At 37.1% G+C, this 20,092-nt stretch overlaps 1 protein-coding gene and 1 long non-coding RNA gene across 2 annotated transcripts in view; one reads left to right on the forward strand and one right to left on the reverse strand.

Annotated features, from left to right (window-relative positions):
• The window catches only part of LOC131030457 (endonuclease 2), a 140,765-nt gene that overhangs the window by 44,865 nt on the left and 75,808 nt on the right, over nt 1-20,092 (reverse strand). Inside the window, exons 4-6 of the mRNA XM_057961289.2 lie at nt 11,650-11,757; nt 11,482-11,537; nt 11,224-11,307 (exon numbers count right to left, since the gene is read on the reverse strand). Of these exons, the coding sequence (XP_057817272.2) occupies nt 11,224-11,307; nt 11,482-11,537; nt 11,650-11,757 (248 nt within the window). The remainder of the gene's footprint in view (nt 1-11,223; nt 11,308-11,481; nt 11,538-11,649; nt 11,758-20,092) is intronic.
• On the forward strand, nt 12,421-19,598 carry LOC131030458 (uncharacterized). Its single transcript, XR_009102910.1, has 3 exons — nt 12,421-12,935; nt 14,290-14,321; nt 19,169-19,598. It is a non-coding gene; the product is annotated as an uncharacterized LOC131030458 (long non-coding RNA).

Consider the following 20,092-nt stretch of genomic DNA (forward strand, 5'->3'; position numbering starts at 1 on the left):
GACCATTAGGCCTTGATGCATGGCTGTATCTCCCAAAGGGTTCTCTTTGTAGGCATTAATAGTAGCATTCATTGAGCAGAGCAGAAAATAAGGGAAATTAACCTTTTCATTGTGCCTAAAATGATTCAACAGAACGAAGTGATAACCATAAACTTTTGTGAACCTACCATCTAAAGTGATATAGTGCATTAAAACAAAGAGGACCTCCCGCCAGGGTTTGCAAGAGCCCTAGGTGGGTAGTAGGTTTTGCTCAACTTTACTAGTTATTTTTTCTCCTTCTCGATGTCCGGGTATCTTTCAATAGCTTCCTTACTAACTTTCCTATCTCTATAGAAGTTGCAACCTTCTCTTGTGAGGCCCATGGCTTGGGCAATTAGATCTTCATCGATTTCAACAGTCTGGTCTCCCATTTTCAGCATACCCTTTCTCTAGCTTTTGCAGAAAAAACTAGTGACCATGCCATCTCGTCCATGGAGTCTCTCCATGAATTTAGAGAAACCACCCTTCTACAAAATACCCCAAACCTCCTCCTTCTCTTTCCATTCTTTGCAGCTACTTGGTTGATATCGCCTCCTGTTACCACCCATGTTGTCACTGTTCAAAGCCAAAATTTGAAACTTGCAGAGAAAATTAGCTGGAGAGCTTTTCAGAACTATCAAAGTTACCCAGAAAGTATGGGAACTGCTGGCATAGGTATTATAATGAGTGAGTCTCTCATTATTATACTGACTCAAAGTACTCCAATTAGTCCTTTTCATTTTATCTTGTCCATCATTAATCTTTGGAGTGCTTCTATATCGATCATTAAAAATGATTTGCTTGACATTTTCGGGGAGTCCTTGTTCTCCCGTCCACGTAATCATTTCCTCTTTGTTAACTGCCGCATTGACAGCCCAGTCAGCAGAGCCATTGGCCTCCCGATAAATGTGGGAAATGTAGCTTTTTTTAAAAGTGCTAATAAGGTCTATAGCAGTGATGATTATATTACTGATCGACCATGATGGTTTAGAGATCCCCTTAAGACATTTTATGATATTGTTTGAGTCCCCTTCAATCCAAAGGTAGGGACAATTCCATTTTTTAGCTAGGAGGATACCTTGGAGAGCTGCCATTGCTTTAGCTTTATGGTTCGTTTGGGTTCCAATAGGGACAACAACCACTTCCTTGTAAATTCCTTTGTCATCTTTAAGAACAACTCCGCAACCTGAAGGTCCCAAGTTACCTTTGACAGCACCGTCAAAATTAACTTTGAACCAACCATGAGGGGGGGTTTTTGTTAGAGTAAAGTAATTGATTACCTTTACTCTCCTCTTAAGATTTCACTTTATGCATATATTAGTCATTTAATAATTAATATTTAATTATTAAATGCACTCAACTTAGGGTTAGGTTTTCCTTTCGGTGTTGATCTCCTTTATAAGGATTGATCTCTTGTATTATTGTAACTTCTTGATTCATTTTTCTCTGATAATAAATCTTTTCACTTTGTCAGAGCCAAAACCCTTGTTTTCGTTCTCTCTCTTTCTCTGTGACAGGTTTCTTGCATGCAAGTTTCTTTGGGTTCTATGGATTTGTATTTCTCAAATCCTACATGGTATCAGAGCCATATCTGCTGCAGCTTGTTCAGACTTTTGAAAGATTTTGAGATCTAGGTTTTGGTTGCATCAGATCTGTGTTTGTCTTTTGTTTTTTATTTTGGAATAGGGGGTACTTTTTTTTGGTGCACTTTGAGCCCAAACGGACCTCACAGTTGAGCTTGCAGCACCCAAAAACCCCTATTTTCATATAAAATTCATCTGATTCGGACACAGTTGCTCCAGAAGGCAAAAAACATTTTGTCCCAAGGTCGTACGGCCCTAGGGCACGCAGTTCGAGGCGAGAAAAATCTCAAAAAACAAAAAAAAAACAAAAAAAACAAGGCGCAGCCTGCTTCAAGCGCCGCACCACCGATGAGCAGCCCGGTGGCCTTTGCCCGGCCACCGCCGTCGGCGGTAACCACCGGCCGCGGCCTGGCAGCCATTGTCGCGCCGCCCAGCGGACCCGCTGCTCCTTGCGCCGCCCGTGCACCTCTCGCCCTCCGCTAGCACTAGCGGTGCCGCCCCCGCGCCGCCCCCGTGCCACCAGTCCTTGCGCCAGCTCCTGGTCGCCCAGCGGACTAGGGGCCTCTTTTTTTTAAGCTCCTGAGGGCTAGAAGGGCCAAACTGGACCTTTTGGAGTTGTTTTACAAAATCGGGCATAAATCGGGCATCCAATCTCCATTTTTCGAAAACGAATAGGCATTGGAAAGATGGATCTGAGCCCGTTCTAATGGTACAGAAATTTTTTTAGATTTTTCCAGTTTGATTGCATTTTTTCACAGTCAAAGTCCGATGAGCCTTTTTGCACTCCGAGGGGCATAACTTGCTCGTTTTTGCTCTGTTTTGCAAAAGCGAATAGGCATCGGAAAGGTGGTTCTATGCTCTTTCCAGATCTATAGTCTATTTCATCAGTAAATTATTCAGGTGCTCATAATTTTGTCTCAACCAATTATTGCTTTCTATCATTTTCTGGCTTTCAGTTCCTACTGGGGATTAGTTTTTTGCATTGTGGGGGGGTTTTTTTTCTTGCTTTCTGTTATTTACATCAGAAAAATAGAATCTACAAACACCAAAACAAAACAAACAAACCCCCTTTTGCATCTTTTGTCTAGTTTTGAAAGACCACTTAATAATAATTAAAAAAATTCAGAGCAGTTGAGGCACAGTTCACAGGATGGCCGACCGACCTATTGAACCTCTCACACCGCATAATTACCACACTTGGAAGGGTCGCATGATGACTCTTCTCCAGTCTCGAGGGTTATGGTCCTGTTTGGATGAGGTTTAGCCTCAGTTGACACATGCCTTTGAGATTATGCAGCACAGGAACAATATGGATCAGGCTATGGGATTGATGGCTTAACACATTTCCGATAGTCTCTAGTTTCATCTTGAGGGTTGTCTCACTCCTCAAGCCATTTGGACCAAGTTTGATGGAATTTTTGGTACTGTCAACGAGTTCAGAGCTTTGTAGCTTGAGGCAGAGTTAACTTCCTTGGTACCTGATTCGTTTCCCTCTATTGAGGACTTTCTGATGAAGTTCAAACATCAAAGATCTATCTTGCAGGGTTGTGGTAAGACTAAGATTGATATAGAGTGCATTTTTCTGATCCTCTCCAAGCTTCAGGGTCCATTTTAGATTTTCTCTTCGACCTTCTATTCCACCATGGATGCCTTGGGTGCTCGACATGTCATGCCTTCTTTTGAGGTCTTTTGTGATCGTCTGACTCGTGAGCAAGCTAAGCTTAAGCAGTTGGATTCACTTTCAGGTTCACAGACCCAAGCATTGGTAGCCCAATCCTCCAAAGGAAAACAGAAGCAGAAACCGAAGCCTAAGAAAGATTCAGAGGCTAGTGAGAATCCCTCCAAGCCACCACCTAAGTTTGATTCAAAACCACAGTCCAATTCTAAACAGGGCAAATCTTCAAAGTTTGGTGAGTCTTCCTCCAAGACTAAGAAGAAATCTGGTGATCCTTGCAGTTTTTGTGGCAATGAAGGACATCCTGTTTTCAGGTGTTGGAAACGTTTAGAGGCTTTGGAGGAAGCCATGCAGCAACATAATATCAGTGCACCTCAGCCTCCTTCATAGCCCACAGGGAAAGGTCATGCTCTTTCTGCACGAGCATTGCCCTCAACATCCACTTGGATTCTAGATTCTGGTGCCTCTCACCATATGACACACACAGAGGATTTGGTCACCGCTCTTGCCCCTAGAGGCACTAGACATATTGCAGTTGGTGACTCAGCACAACTTTCCATTCAGGGCTCTGGTACTGTTTCATTGGATGGTGGTTGTCTACAGGATGTGCTTTTCGTTCCTGACATTTCAACAAACCTTCTATCCATTTATCAGATTTGCCACTCTGGCTCTCATAAGACAATTGAGTTCTCACCTCATGATGTGGTTATTCGAGATCTTCATGATCCTAACTTGGTTGTGGCTACTGGGAGTGTGGATTCTGCATCTCACTTATATAGATTTGATGGCTTTGAGAGTTCAGTCACTGTTGGTTCCTCTCTTATAGCACATGCAGATTCAGTGAGCAGGCTTTGGCATGAGCGTTTTGGCCATGTCAATTACAGATATCTACAATAGATGAGTACACAGGCACTTGTGATTGAGCTTCCACAGATTTCTTGTACTGATGGTGTATGTTGTGGTTGTGTCCTTGGCAAACATCATCGAGATCCTTTTCCTAAGGGTCGAGCCTCTTGTGCTAGGGCAGCCCTAGAGTTGGTCCACAGTGATCTTATGTCCTTTCCGACTCCTTCCTTTTCAGGGGCCCGTTATGTGCTCACTTTTATTGATGACTTCTCCAGACGTACATGGGTGTACTTTCTTAAGTACAAGTCAGATGTCTTTGACTCATTCAAGATTTTTAAGACATTTGTGGAGAAGCAATCTGGACTTTCTATCAGGAGGATACGCACAGATAATGGGGGGGAGTATGTTAATCAAGCTTTCAAATATTTTTGCACTGAGCATGGTTTACAACATCAATTTACAGTTCCTTACACCCCTCAGCAGAATGGTGTTGCTGAGAGAAAGAACAGAACCTTACGGGAGATGGCAAATTGTATGATACAGTCTCGAGCTATGAGTTCTTCATTTTGGGCTGAGGCAGTCAATTGTGCCAATTATATTCAGAATCGGATGCCTCATAAGGCATTGCGACATATGACTCCTGAGGAGGCTTGGACCCATGTAAAGCCTGATGTTTCTATATTTTGAGTTTTTGGTAGTGAGGCTTGGGCATTTATTCCTGATGCTCAGCGAACAACCATGGAAAGGAAGAGCCGACCACTCATATTTGTTGGCTACTGTGAGGATGTTAAGGCATACAGATTGTTTGATCTTGATTCCAGAGAGGTCTTGTTTCGGCGGGATGTCCAGTTTGATGAGCGCTATCCTCAGATGGATTCTCCATCACCAGCTTCTCCCTCATTGCCTACTCCTTCCTCTTCATCTCTTGAGGATTACTTATCTCTTGAGGATGATGTAGATAATGATCTACCATCTCCACCACCACCAGTTGCTCCGTCTTTGCTGAGGTGGGCCCGTGTCACTGTTGATGCAGTTGGTTCTTTGGTAGGTGATCCTTCAGATACTCGTCGCACTCGTGCTCAGACATCTGGTTCTAGTCTTTTGAGTCATGCCATTTCAGATGATCCTCAAAAGTTTTCAGAGGCGACAGGACACCTTGAGTGGGATAGGGCCATGGATGAGGAGTATTCTTCTTTGATGAAGAATCATACTTGAGATCTTTGTCCTCTTCCTAAGGGAAGAAAGTTGGTTCGGTGCAAATGGGTGTATCGTACCAAGTATGTTGCAGATGGTTCTATTGATAAGTATAAGGCACATCTTGTTGCGAAGGGGTTTTCTCAGGTAGAGGGTATTGACTACTCTGAGACCTTTGCTCCTGTCGCCAAGATGAATTCTATACGCCTGGTACTTTCACTTGCAGCTTCACAGGGATGGACAGTGTTTCATATGGATGTGAAGAGTGTCTTCTTGCATGGAGACCTACATGAGGAGATCTATATGGAACAGCCTTAGGGATTTGTGCAGGACACTTCTTTGGTTTGCAGACTTCAACGTTCATTGTATGGTCTCAAACAAGCCCCTCGGGCTTGGTATGAGAAGATGGACTCTTTCTTGCTTTCCTCTCACTTCACATGCTGTCATTCTGATCACACAGTGTATATTCAGCATCAGGAGGGTGATCTTTTGATTCTTGTGCTATATGTAAATGATCTCATCCTTATAGGTAGCTCATCCTCCATGATTCAGCGTGTTCAGAAAGCTTTGATGGAGCAGTTTGAGATGATAGATCTTGGTCTCTTGCACTTCTTTCTGGGTCTACAGGTTATTCAGTCTTCGGATGGGATTTCCATATTTCAAGAGAAGTATGCTCTTGATATGCTTCAACGATTTGGCATGCTTGATTGCAAGTCTACCCCCACTCCATTTCAGTCAGGTGTTGTTTTGTCTTCCACTTGCTCTACTCCTTTAATAGACCCCACTTTATACAGGCCGTTGGTTGGCAGTTTGTTGTACCTGACACATTCTCGTCCTGATCTTTCCTTTGCAGTTGGCCTTGTCTCTCGGTTCTCCCATGATCCTCATGAGAGCCATTGGCAAGCAGCTAAACATATTTTGAGGTACATTCAGGGCACCACTCATTATGGCATTCACTACACTTCAGGATCCCCTCACATCATTGGCTTCACTGACTCCAATTGGGCTGGTGATGTCAATGATCGGAAGTCTACTTCTGGCTTTGTTTTTTGCCTTGGTTCTGATCCTATCACATGGTCTTACAAGAAGTAGTCTGCTATTGCATTATCATCTACAGAGACTGAGTACCGTGCAACAGTGTTAGCCAGTCAGGAGGTTTTATGGCTTCGGCAATTGATGATAGAGTTTGGGTTTCCTCCAGATTGTCCCACTATTCTTTGGTGTGATAATCAGAGTGCCATTCACATTTCTCGCAACCTAGTGGAGCATCAGCGGACAAAGCACATTGAAATCCACATGCACTTCATCAGGCAGTTGATTCAGGATGGTTCTCTCATCTTGTAGTACATTCCTACAGAGGAGCAGGTTGCAGACATCTTCACTAAACCTTTGGCATCTCCGCACTATCTTCAGTTGCGCTCCTTGCTTGGGGTGAAGGAAGTTGTCCTTGGGGGGTCTCAGTGAGGCCTTCCTTCCTTCATGTTTTCTTTTCAGCATGATTCTTTATCTCTTTTTTGAGAGGATTTTTTTCCCATTGGGTTTTCTCCTTTACTCCGTTTTATAGAGATTTTCTTGTATTCGGGTACCTGATCAGGCCTTGTTGCCAGGACCCTCTATTGCATTGTAGTTCCTTTGCTTTCTTCTACAATGTTTGTAGCTGCATTGTAGCTCATCTTAAGGGGGGGTGTTAGAGTAAAGTAATTAATTACCTTTACTCTCCTTTTAAGATTTCACTTTATGCATATATTAGTCATTTAATAATTAATATTTAATTATTAAATGCACTCACCTTAGGGTTAGGTTTTCCTTTCAGTGTTGATCTCCTTTATAAGGATTGATCTCTTCTATTATTGTAACTTCTTGATTCATTTTTCTCTGATAATAAATCTTTTCACTTTGTCAGAGCCAAAACCCTTGTTTTCGTTCTCTCTCTTTCTCTGTGACAGGTTTCTTGCATGCAGGTTTCTTTGGGTTCTGTGGATTTGTATTTCTCAAATCCTACAGTTTTCCATCTATATTCAAGTCTTTTATTATGGTTGGAGTTAGAATTGTTGGTAATCTTCAAATATCATGCACTTAAGATGTTTGATTCCAGAGAGTTGTTCGAGAAACAAGGACCCTCAATGATCCCTATATTTTCCAGAATCGCCCATTGAATTTTCTGGAACACAATATGCTGATTGAAGGAGACATCCCTGAAGATTCGATTATTTCTTTCTTTCCATAGTCCCCATAGGATGTGAGGAAGAGATAGCTTCCACAAAGATCTCAAAAAGGAGTTAGTCCATTTTATATTCCAAGAGGAAAACATATCTCTAATAGTGTTAGGAAACACCCAGTCAATGCTAAAACTTTTAAGAAATCTATCCCAGACTGAGGCTGAGTAGGAGCAATGGATGGCAAGGTGGTCCACCGACTCTTCTTCCTGAAGGCATAGGGCACATCTATTAGGGAAGGCAAAGCCTCTACTTTTTAGATTGTCAAGGGTCAAGATTTTATTTTGGAGGATGGTCCAGAAGAAGAAATTGATTTTGGGGGTAAGACCCTTAATCCAGGCTTTTGACCAGTAAGGATTACCTAAAGGAGAGGGGGACATGATACAATACAAAGAGGAAACAGTTAAAGTACCTTTGGAATCATGTTTCCAAATCAGGGAGTCTACCTCTTTGTTCAACCAGACTGTAGATAGATGGATCTTGAGCTTAGAAAGGCTTGGATGGATGCTTTCAATATTTTGCCAATTGTTACCATCCCAATACTCAGCAACTAAGGAGCCAAAAGTTCTAATACAAGAAGGAGCATGGGGGACCTTTTCGTTGATTTCTAACAAAGGTTTATCAAAAAGCCAAGGATCCTCCCAGAATTTAACTTTCCTACCATTTCCAACTTTCCAGATCACTCCTTTGGCTATACTTTCTTTGCATTTAGAGGTATGATTCCATATGTGGGATCCATTAATACTGAGATCCAAATTGATAAAAGAAGAAAGAGAGGAGGACTGAAGAGAGTACTTACTTCGCCAAATTTTACACCATTTGGTATCTAAATGAAACATTCTCCAGACTTGTTTGGATAGGAGAGCTTCATGTAAGGTTCAAATTCTCCTCAGGCCTAGACCTCCTTGGCTCTTCAGTCTACAGACCTGGTCCCAAGCCACCAAAGACATTATTTTCTTGTCCTCAACCCCAGACCATAGGAATCTTCTTTGAATTTTCTCGATTGCATCAACATACTTAACTGGAATTCTGAAAAGACTAAGCGCATAAATCAGAATACTTTGAAGAGAATCTTTAAGAAGTTGGAGCTTTCCAACATGACTTAAGAGGGCTCCTTTCCAGCCAGCTAACTTTTTATGGAATTGTCCACTAGAGAACTCTAGAAGGAGTCAGGAGGTGCAGTGCCAATGGGGAGACCAAGGTAGGTAGCAGGAAGATCAACAATCCTACACTCCAGGATTCTATTGATTCTCTAATGTCTTCTCTTAGGGGAATAGATGAAAAAAACTTCGCTTTTTGTCCAGTTAATTAGCTGACCAGAAGTAGAGGCAAACTTACAAAGAGTACTCTTCAAGATTTTAGCTTCAGAGATACTAGATTCCCCCATGATAATAGTATCATCAACAAACTATTGATGAGAACAAACAAGATCAGCTGAGGGAGGTTGGAGACCCTTAAAGGAGCCTTGCAAAACGATATTTTCCATAGTCCTTCCAAAACATTCTGCCATAATAATGAAGAGGATGGGGGAAATAGGATCCCCTTGCCTTAGACCTCTAGAAGCTTGGAATACGGGAGATGGGGAACCATTGACAAGGACAACAAAAGAGGCAGAGGTGATGAGTTGGGTGATGAGATCCAAAACTCTGGAGGAGAAACCAAAAGACATAAGAACCTTCATGAGAAAAGACCAGTCAACCCTATCATAGGCTTTGGAGAGATCAAACTTGAGGATGAGACCCTGCTTCTTTGCTTTAACAAGAGAGTGGATGTTCCAAATGTCTCTTCCCACATATCCCAATATTTTTGAAATGAAATGGATGTGAAACCATCAAAATCGAAGACCTTGTCATTGTGCATGGAAAAACTATTGATTCGATTTCCTTCATGGATAAGTTTGACATTAAAAATTTATTTTGTTCTTCAAAAACTAAAGAGGGAGTGTTCAACAAAATGAAGAAAGAACTATGATCCATTAATGGATTTGACAATATTTTTTTCAAAGTGTGTTATTGCTTCTTTTTTAATTTCTCTATAATATGAAAGGAGAATGCCTTGAGAGGAGGAGATATTGGAAATAGTGTTAATAAAACTTCTGCATTTGGCTAACGTATTGAATAATTATGTGCTCTAGTCTCCTTCATTTACCTATATTTATCTTTATTTATGATAGCTAACTTTCATCTCTAAGAAGAATCTATTGTGATTCTTCTTTAGTACTTTATTCTTCTACATAAGACTAACTTTTCAAGCCATTATCAATGACATGCTTTCTTTGTTTGAAGAGTTGTTGTTCTAGGAAATATATTTATTAGAATATATTCTTAAAATGTTCTAGGAAAGATTTGTATAAGATTTTCAGTGGGGACCTTCTACATTTGCCTAAGGTATGAAACGATTTTGTGTTCCAGTCTCCTTCACTTACCTATAGTTATCTAGATTTATGATGCCAATAACTTTCTTCTATAAGAATAATTTATTGCAGATCTTCATTAATACTTCTTTCTTACATAAGACTAAATTTTCATGCCATTATCAATGATGTTCATGCTTACTTTAGAGAGTGGTTTTTCTAGGCAAATTTTTTATTAGAATGTGTTCTTAAAGTGTTCTTTGTTCCATTTCTTGATCTCATCTTCCACATATTTTAGTTATTAGATGAATGGAACATTCTAGAGCCTTGTTGAAAGGGATGTTGTTCCATCATTATTGTAACACATGAAGGAACTTTTTGTCCCTAAATAACATTGACTCGAATTTGAAGTGATGACAGATTGAAGCTTTGCCTTCCTCTACTGCTATGTTGATGGGGAAGCAGTTAGATAAAAAAAAGAGAGAATTGAGATTTTGAAATTTAGCACAAAGGAAAGTCATTTGCTAGTTGTCCAACTGCTCAATGATGTGGTGGAAGTTTTTCCTTTTGTTATTCCAAGTGTATTTACCTTCTTTTGGCACACAGTCATATAATAAATTTGAGTTGATGAAAGTTTTGAAGACTTCCATGAATTGTTTGAGAGGAGAAATATCCCTATTTTTTCTTCTTGATTTATGATCGCAATGAAATCTCTCCCGATCTCACCAATACATCTTTAAAGGGCTTAAGGACTAAACAAAAAAGGACCATATAAGGGCACAAACTTCTAAACAATACATAAAAAATTACAATCATGGATGAATTGAGAATATTCAATGGTGTATTTGAAACTAGGCTTACATATAGTAGGCATGAAAAAAAAAGGAAGTGTGAATTACATTACAATCATAGACCCTTTATTAGGGTTGTCAACCCTCAGTTAAAAATAATGCAATTGATAGATATATCTACATATTTAGATAGCATGAGAAAACTAGGGAAAGTAAAAAATCAAGTTAAAGTATAATAGAAAATGAGATTGCTACAAGTTTAAAATTAAATGTATTAAGTAGCACACTTATGTGAAGATATGAAAAAAAATATGTTGGAGAAAATTTAGAAAATATAATTAAATTTTACATTTGATCTTAGAAAGAGAAATGATAAAAGAAAGACAATTTTGTTAAATTGATTTCCATTTCAAATAGTATAATTTTTTTTGTAATTTTGTAATGAACAACAACACATCACCATTATTATGTCTTTGAGTGAATGAAAGAGAAAATGAAGTACACTAATACTATAATATTCCAAGGTAAATAAATCAATATTACTCACATGATGCAAATTGCTCTTTTGACGATACCAATGCAAATTTATTGAATTTCCACCTCTATCTGAAGTGAATCCAACATGTAAAGGCTGCAATTTTTTTAATTCAATAATTTATTAATCAACTTCTATAAACAAGCAATAAAATTTTGAAACATTTTTGAAATAATATAAAATCATGTTTCTTCTAGAAGCTTTTATTTACATGAGATAATGTATGATATACTTCTTGATATAGACTATATTGGATGAGTGAGAAATGACCTGATGAATGTCTCCCATAAAATGAGATAGAAATAGTAAAGCTTCCGTTAAATTATCTGTAAATTCAAAAACTATATATTAGCCTCCGATAAAAGCAAACATTTTACTTGAAAAATGCCATTGAGAAGAAACCCAAAAATGATAGGAGAATTGAAAATAGAAGCTTACATTTCTTTCCATGAGATTTGTGTCCATAAGTTGCAAGTTGAGAAGTATAATTTTTTATAGCTCCTTCAAGACACATCCCCTCTACTCCTTGTTCATTATGACAATCCCCTATTTGCAACAATAAAAAACAACTTTTAGAAAAAATAACTAGAGTCAATTAGATAAGTTTCTTACCTACATGTTAATTAATGATTCCATCATAAATACTCTTAGTTGCTTCATTTATATATCATGGTATAACTATGAACTATCATTGTTGTAATAAATATAACTAGATATGTTTCTTAAGCTAAGGAACATTAGCTAAAAGGTATCAGTCATAATATTTAACCAAAATTATAAGTAATTTTTTGGGATTTCCTAATTTCACATATCAAATCTTAAGGTTGTGTTATTTGTAGATTTTGTGTAATAGAATAGGACAACTAGTGAAGATCTCAATGTGACAAGTGGTATAGAATGTGTATAGATACAATCAACAAAAAAAATTGACGATGGGTTAGTTGGGGTGGATAAATTGATACTATTGGATTTGATCACTCGAAGCAAGCAAGATATTGATGAAGGAAATCATTCTCATCCATTCAATGATGTGATGAAGGAGGTATGGATTCCCCTGTTCATCAAAATAAAATAAGATAAATATTTAAAACTAGATCTCATTTGTAGGTGCACCTCTTGTCCTAGCCATGTGGCTTTGCATAAATGGATTATAAATAGAAACATAGGAGGAAATATTGTTATTAGTTCCTGCCGGCAGGGACTATAGGGGAGGCCTCTTTCATTAACTGGCGATTAAAGCGATGGCAATGAACCAATCAAAAATCATTATTCTCAAATATTTTTGCATTTGCTAATGTTCAGCACCATTAAACTTGCGTTAAGAAAAATATTCTTGACAAATTTTGTGGCGTTTAACTATTGGTGTTGTTGGTGGTCTGCAGGGGTTGGCATAGTTCTCAATGGGAGAGAAGGCACGACCGCAGAGGCAGGTGCAAGGGCCGCCAAAACAAAACTTTGACAGAGCACAGTCGCTAGGAAAACATGGCCAGCAAAAAGGTCTAGCTCTGTCAAGTGCGTTGCAGGGATATGGGGTTTTCAAGGATCAGATGGAATTCGTTAATAATCCAGAGTCTCTACAAGCCTCTTGCCGAGCTTTTTCTATTCTGCATTCTTTATAATGGAGAGAGCAAAAACAAAAGAGTGTGCTGTATAGCAGCAGACAGCTCCAGATTCATGTACATGTTTAGTTTTGCCTCAAGAGGTGTTAAGGAGAACAAAGTCAGGTCAGCTGAAATCAGAGGGTGCAGCGTTATATCGTTTTTTATTTTAGATGTAACTACCAAAAATTTATTGATTGTTTCTACCATAAACTACCCAAGATGCTTTGAGAGCTTCCTTGCAACACCAATTTTGTGCATATCCTGCAATCATTACATTTCATGAGATGACATTTATTTGATTCATTATGTCATACAGTTCAAGTACTTTGTCCGTGATTCACATTTTGCATACACGTCTACCTCATTTCCAACTATAATATCTGACAAAAAACTATAATATGTGACAAAAATCCCCCACCATTATGTTTTGATGGATGTATATGCCCTGTTTCAAAGCTGCCGTTTTGGCATATCCTGCAATCATTGCATTGCATGAGATGACATCTCTTTGAGGCATTCTGTCAAACAGTCAACATGCCTTGTCTGTGTTTCCACATTTTGCACACATGTCTACCAGAGAATTTCCAAGTATACGTGACAAAAATCCACCTTCCATATTGCTTTGATGAATGTACATACCCTGTTCCAAAGCTCCCATTTTATCGGCAGTAGGGAGGATGCTAGCAAATGTTGTGGAATCTGACTTTACACCTGCTAATTGCATTTTCTTGGAAATCTCTAAAGCTTTCTCAACAAGTCCATTTTGTGCAAATCCTACAATCATTGCAGTCCTGAGACCACATTTCTTTCGGGGATACCGTTGTGCAGAAATTTTCACCATTTAATTAAAAAATCAATCTCTTACATTTCTTTATATGTGACTATCTTAGTTCTATGATCACAAGTACCTTCTTATTTTTATATAACTCTGAATCTAATGTTTAGGCCCTAATGAGCATTTCAAGATCGAGATTTCCAATTCAAATTTCCAAAATATCAAATTTTTATGTACTGCAGTAGTATGTTGCATTTGTGCTTGCATAAAAAAAAAAGTATCAGTCTGAAGTTGATCACCTGTAGGTGTAATGCAATAAGGTTACTAATGTGTTTGAAGTAATTACAGCCCTCTTCGACTAAACCTGTATTATTGCATGCTCCTAGAACACGAACAAAGCTTACAATGTTGCGCTATGTTCCAGAGTGTATCATTAGCTCAAATATTTTGAGAGCTTCTTTGCAAAATCATTTTTGTGTATATCCTGCAATTATTACATTCCATGAGATACATCTCTTTGATGCTTTCTGTCAAACAGTTCAGGTACTTTGTACATAATAATGATACATGTTTGGTTCTTCAACATGCAAATGGCTAGGAAGAAATGTTTCACAATATCAGTGTTATTTACACTAATAATTTGGCTTGATGTTCTTCCAGCTTGCAATTATCAGAATAATGTTTTGTTTCTGCTTTCAACAGGTGACAAAAGTCTTCTTCAGACACAGCTCCAGGTATGTTAATGTTTTTATGAAATGTTTGCGTGAGTTCAATATTTCTACAATTTTGTGCTATGCCTTCTAAGTCTTTTGGGATTCTTGGGTCATTTATTGCATTTTACTTTTTGTAGCTAATTGCAAGAAGGATTTCATATTTTCTACCTTGTTGCAAGAAGTGCTTAATCTGATATATGTGTTTGTCAGAATGAAAATACTCAAATAAATAACGCAGTAGGGAAAGTACATATTTACTGCAAGAGAAATAGAGTGTTGCACATCATCTATGTAGTGTCTCATGTCCATGTTTGTCAACAAAGGACCGTCTACCAGTTTCTTTATAGCATATAGTATGATGGAACTCGAGATGCTGTTTGAATTTTATTTCAATTCCATTTGATGTTTTCAGATTGGATATATATTTTCAGAAACTTGAGAATCTAGCATAAAACAAAAAGTCAAAAATTAAGACTTCTGAATTTTTTTTTAGGATTTCTCTAACAAGTCAGTGTTATCAAATATGTCTCTAAATCAAATTTGTTAACCATGAACTCTCATTTTGTGATGCTTCAAAATATCTGTGGTATTTACATACTAATCTAAACACTGGTCAGAGGAACAATAAACAATCACTGAGATGATTTTATCTGGATTATACGATCCAAAAAATAGATCTACAATCGCCTCTCCTCTAGCTTGTCTAGAATAACCCACCTAGAGAATTCCTACGATTCTATCATTATTCTTTGCAAAGATATGTCACAAGCACCCCCTAACATTATCACAAAAATTAAAGGCCCCTTACGCACAAAAACTCATCAGCACCATGATATCACATATAAAGAAATATGGACATCAAAGATACAATTTTAGGGATCATAATCCATTTTGTGGTGCATCATTTAATGCATTGAAATGGCTCTTGAGACTTATTTTCAGGTTTAAAATGACAATATGCAGTCATTATTTTGTGCCCAAATCTTCTATCAATAAAATTTAATTTTAAGACAATTCAAATCCTGATAACTTCTGCAATAACCAAGGATTCTTCACATTCAAAGATAAGGCTTATCAGTGCAAGTAGTGCTTTGAGTTCATCCATATTGATTTTCTTGCCATCTGTTTTCTTAAAAATGTGAGTATTGATACTAGCTCCATTGTTCATGATTGACTTTCATAATAGTGAAAACATAAATTCTATTCTACTGGCATAATTTTCAGTTTTTCCTCATAGTAAGGATGTTGATAGAGGTATTTGGTATTCTTGTTTTTCCTTGAGACTTGCCTTTTCCTTTAGCAAAATCTGTATTTTCAAGAATATTAAGAAGTGCCTTTGTCTTCTTGACTAAACTCAATCAGCCTACATGCTCAAATGCTACCTCTAGAAATAAAATCCTCAACATTGTAAAGACCCAGTTGCTCATGAAATGAATTCAATTAGATCTGATAGAGCATACTATGTTTGTTGAAGCTTCTTTTGTTTTCCAGACAGCTGATCTGATTTTAATGGGTGGTAATGCATATGCTACTTAGGTCACATTTACCAAGAGATGCCAAAGATGACTCTCACAATTGGTATTTTCTATTAAGACCATACTTAGCACCAATGTTGCCAATATATGTAGATACAAAATATAAACTCTAATGACTGGCATACAATTATCACAAGTTACAAGTAAATCACCATTAAAAATCAATATAATAGCATGATATAGATTTTGAACCCAAATGTGCAATAATTTATTTTACTTTAAGTAATCCCAGGACAAACAGAATATCTCATATTTCACTTTCTCCCACCTCGTTAACATCAATGAAACATGTCCTTGTATCTTGTATCTCTTGCATTTGCTATTACTAAGTATGATAGTCTCTGCACTGTCTTTGTTTCCCTCCACTTATGATACCAAGCCTTTCTGCTTGTAAAATTCTTACTCATTTGAGACAACATAACACATACCATCTTAAACTTCTTCATTATGTTATTCGGTCAGATATACAAATTTGTATTCCTCTTTATTGATCTATTATCTCCTGCATCTGCTATTACTAAGTATGATAGTCTCTGCACTATCTTTATTCTTACTCACTTGAGTGCAAATGGCTAGACAAATGTGCTAGAAATGTTTTGACTTTTTTTAATAATTCACAAAAGCCTCATAATAAAACTCTAACACTTTATGAGCTATCATCTCATCAAATAATATCCCTTAGTGGGTTTTTCATGATAAGATTTTAAAATATTAAAAACTTTGTGTTCATTGCACTGAGAAATCAGCAGCATCAACATGAAAGAAAAGTTGTTCATAAAGCCAAGTTCTGAGCCCTAGAATTTCTTAAGTGTTGTGTTTATATCTCAGTAACTAAAATAATATAATAATAATAATCAATGGTTATGGTTGTCGTCATAAAAACATTGCCCTGAAAGTGAAATTGCTATTTTTTTTGGGTTTGTCATGATAAGTTTCTGTATGACTCGAATTTTAAGCTATTGAACAAAGGGTTAAAATATGGAATATCTAATCTCTAAATGTTAATAATTGTATAATAATAATCATTATTAATATGATTATTATTATTTATTAAGGCTTATTAATTTTTATCCTAAGCCCCTCGGTCTCTTTTAATAAATCAGTGGTAATATACATAAAAATCATAACGTGCCATGAATGATGTATTCTTTGGAAAAATAAATAGAAGGCCCAATTGCAAACTTTTAATAAAATGTGACATTTTTTTGATTTTAGACATCATTTAGAGATGGATCTGAGTTACCCTAGCTGAGTGCTGCATTGAGGAAGTAAAAGTTAAAACATATAGGGTACATTATCAGCCAAACCCTAACAACTGGAAATTTCACGTATTTTCTTTTTTGCTTAGAGCCTGATTACCGACTTTCAAGGCTTGATATGAGCGCCACATACAACAAAGGGATCACTGGACATTTTTAAAGATGCTCCAACTATTGTGGGCCTGATATTGCATTTTGACTGTGTGTCAAACCCCAATTACAGATCTGTTTGGCAGATTTGTGCAGGCCTGACCTTATTAATATTGCTGCAGACTTTGTGAATCATTGAAACAACTCATACTATCACCCTACACCTCCTGTTCGTAGTTGGGACAATCATATAAAGTCATAGAAACATGAGGCAGTTGTAGAGAATGCAAATCAGTCATAATTCAGTGCATTCTGTTGTATCGACACTTTCAGACAATTTGTGAGGCAGTTGTAGAGAATGTAAATCTATCATAATTCAGTGCATTCTATTGTATCGACACTTCTAGACAATTTGTGAGTGGGTTTGGCTATGTAAAAAATCGGAATTTGTATTACCATTTCTTAGTGGGTAAATTGGTAGTTTGGGATTTATAAGTTGTATCCCTTGCTAAATGTATTTCTGTCATGTACTACCGGCAGCAATATATCATTAAGTTTCTACTTTGAATTTAATAGATTTTCAATAAATGAGGGTTTTATGGTACCTGTCAATAAGCTTGAGTTAATACAAGAAATCACAGTAACCTATTAATGCAGTTCATTGCTGGGTTGATATTTGACTCCAAAACCTCAAAGAATAAATAAAGATCAAAATACTACAAAATACTGTTAACACTCTAATTTTGACCTTTATTCCTTTCCTATGCATTTTATATCTGCGGATTTGTTTATGAATTGGCCACGTTTACCAGTTAATAAGAAGGTGTTTGATAGTGTAAATTTCATTAACAATATCTTATAATTTTCTTAGATTACCTTCTTTGCTATCATTAAATTTAATTGAGTTAACTAGAAACCCTCGATCTAACGGAAGAGAACATTACAAGGATGACAGTAACGAGTCACAATGATAAACCTTATCCTTGGTTCCAACTCAATAGTGTGTTGGAATCCCTTGTTTGATGGAAGTCTTGGAGGCATATAATCAAACACAAAAGCATAATTACTCAACAAAATTTGGATATTTGGAGGACTATAATCCACCCCTAGGTCATTGGTACCTAGAGGTAACCTTTTAATGGCGGAGATAGTTGCCATCTGTCTGACTTGATCCCATCTCAAATGCTTCTCTATTTGATAAGTCGTTACTTATTGTATTGAAGCATCTATAACCCGCTTGATGACCTTTCATCCTTGCTCTACAAAGCTAAGTGTCATCGTGTGAGGAACTATCAGAACTCTCCCATCGAATGTAACCATTTGATGCCCAAAACTATCTGAGCTCCTACAAGCAGAATGCCATAAAAGTAATGGATTATAGTCTGCCCATCCAACATTACTTGTAACTATCAAATTGCCTGTTTGTAGGCCAAAGAATACCCATTTTCTATTGACACTTTGAACCCTGCAAACTCTTTAACTTTAACGTGCTATGACAATTTGCTCAATGCAGTACAGTAGAGTGGAAGTTTTTTTTTCGTTTTTAAAAAAAAAAAAATTTGTTTTCGATCTTTTTTGTTTCTTGAGCTGAAATATGTTGTTATTCATCTTTTCTATATTAAATTTTGTATTATTCTTAGATAGGAATACTTAAGTGGTACCAGAGTTGTGATTTTGCCAGTCTATGACTTGACATTATTAGTATTTTTTGGAAAAAAAAAATGACATTCAAAATTCACTACTAATTGCTTTCCTTTAAATAAAAATGGTCTGGTATCATCACGAGTAAATGGTCCTTCTTTTTCAAAATGCCTACAATGACATTGACAATGGTAAGCATGGAAGAATTTTCACTTTCACTAACCTATTTTCTCATTTTATAAACTAATTGCAAATCTAACTTATTTCTTTCAAAGCAAGGAGGAGGGCCTCACCAAAGATAAATGTTTTGGCTGTGCTAATATTCATGTTGTTAATTTTGCAGGTTTTCGAATGCAAAAACACAAAACAATGAGGAAGCCCACAAAAAAGTTCAACAGTCAGGAAACCCACGGATATTGCATATGCTGATATATGTTTTTTTCTTTCCCAATAATTCTGATATTTGCATTTATAATTATCTGAAATTTGACTTATGATTAAATAAAAATAAAAATCCATTCAATCTTAGTACTACTTCACCACACCAAACAACCACACTTCCTTCTTGCCACTACTCGGCAAGAACTTCGCTGCTTGCAGCTCTTGTTAATATTGGAAAAGAGCCTCTAGTATTGGGATAAACATGTTTTATTAGTGAAACCATAGTTTCCCATGTTCAACATAATGATGGAGACTTTCTTAGTTTTACCTATATAGGTTTGACCTCCATATCTCCCCATTTAATTTTGGGTAGATTCATGCTTCCACGGAGTAGTAACAGTTTAAATTTTTTTTGAAGCTTCATATTGAAAAAAATTAATTTGATTCATTCTACCTTGACTTGGACTCAACTGGAAATGGATATTTCTAAAGGTTTTCCTAAGGAGGCATGGCTACAAGTGGAGGATAGGGTTTGGACGCAAGTTATAGACTATGAGAATATAGTTTTTAGATGCAAAAAAAAATGCTTTCAAGTGGGGATTTTATTCTTAATTTTCTTGTAAGAAAACCTCCATCTCACCAAAAAAAAACTACATGGTGGAATGGAGATCAATTATTTTAGTTGGTGGATATAAGGCTACCTATTGTTCCATCTTATAACTTGAATATAGTCACCTAGAGAAGGATTGAAAAAGTGTAGAGACGAGACTTGTCTAAATCCCAACAAATAGGGAAATAATTATGCCACCTCTTCCCCCTCTTACTCATGTTATGCATATATAGTGAAGGCATCAAAGGCCCCTCTATTCCAAATGGTGGTGAAAAA

Source organism: Cryptomeria japonica, chromosome 7 (assembly GCF_030272615.1).
Source record: "Cryptomeria japonica chromosome 7, Sugi_1.0, whole genome shotgun sequence".
Taxonomy (NCBI): domain Eukaryota; kingdom Viridiplantae; phylum Streptophyta; class Pinopsida; order Cupressales; family Cupressaceae; genus Cryptomeria; species Cryptomeria japonica.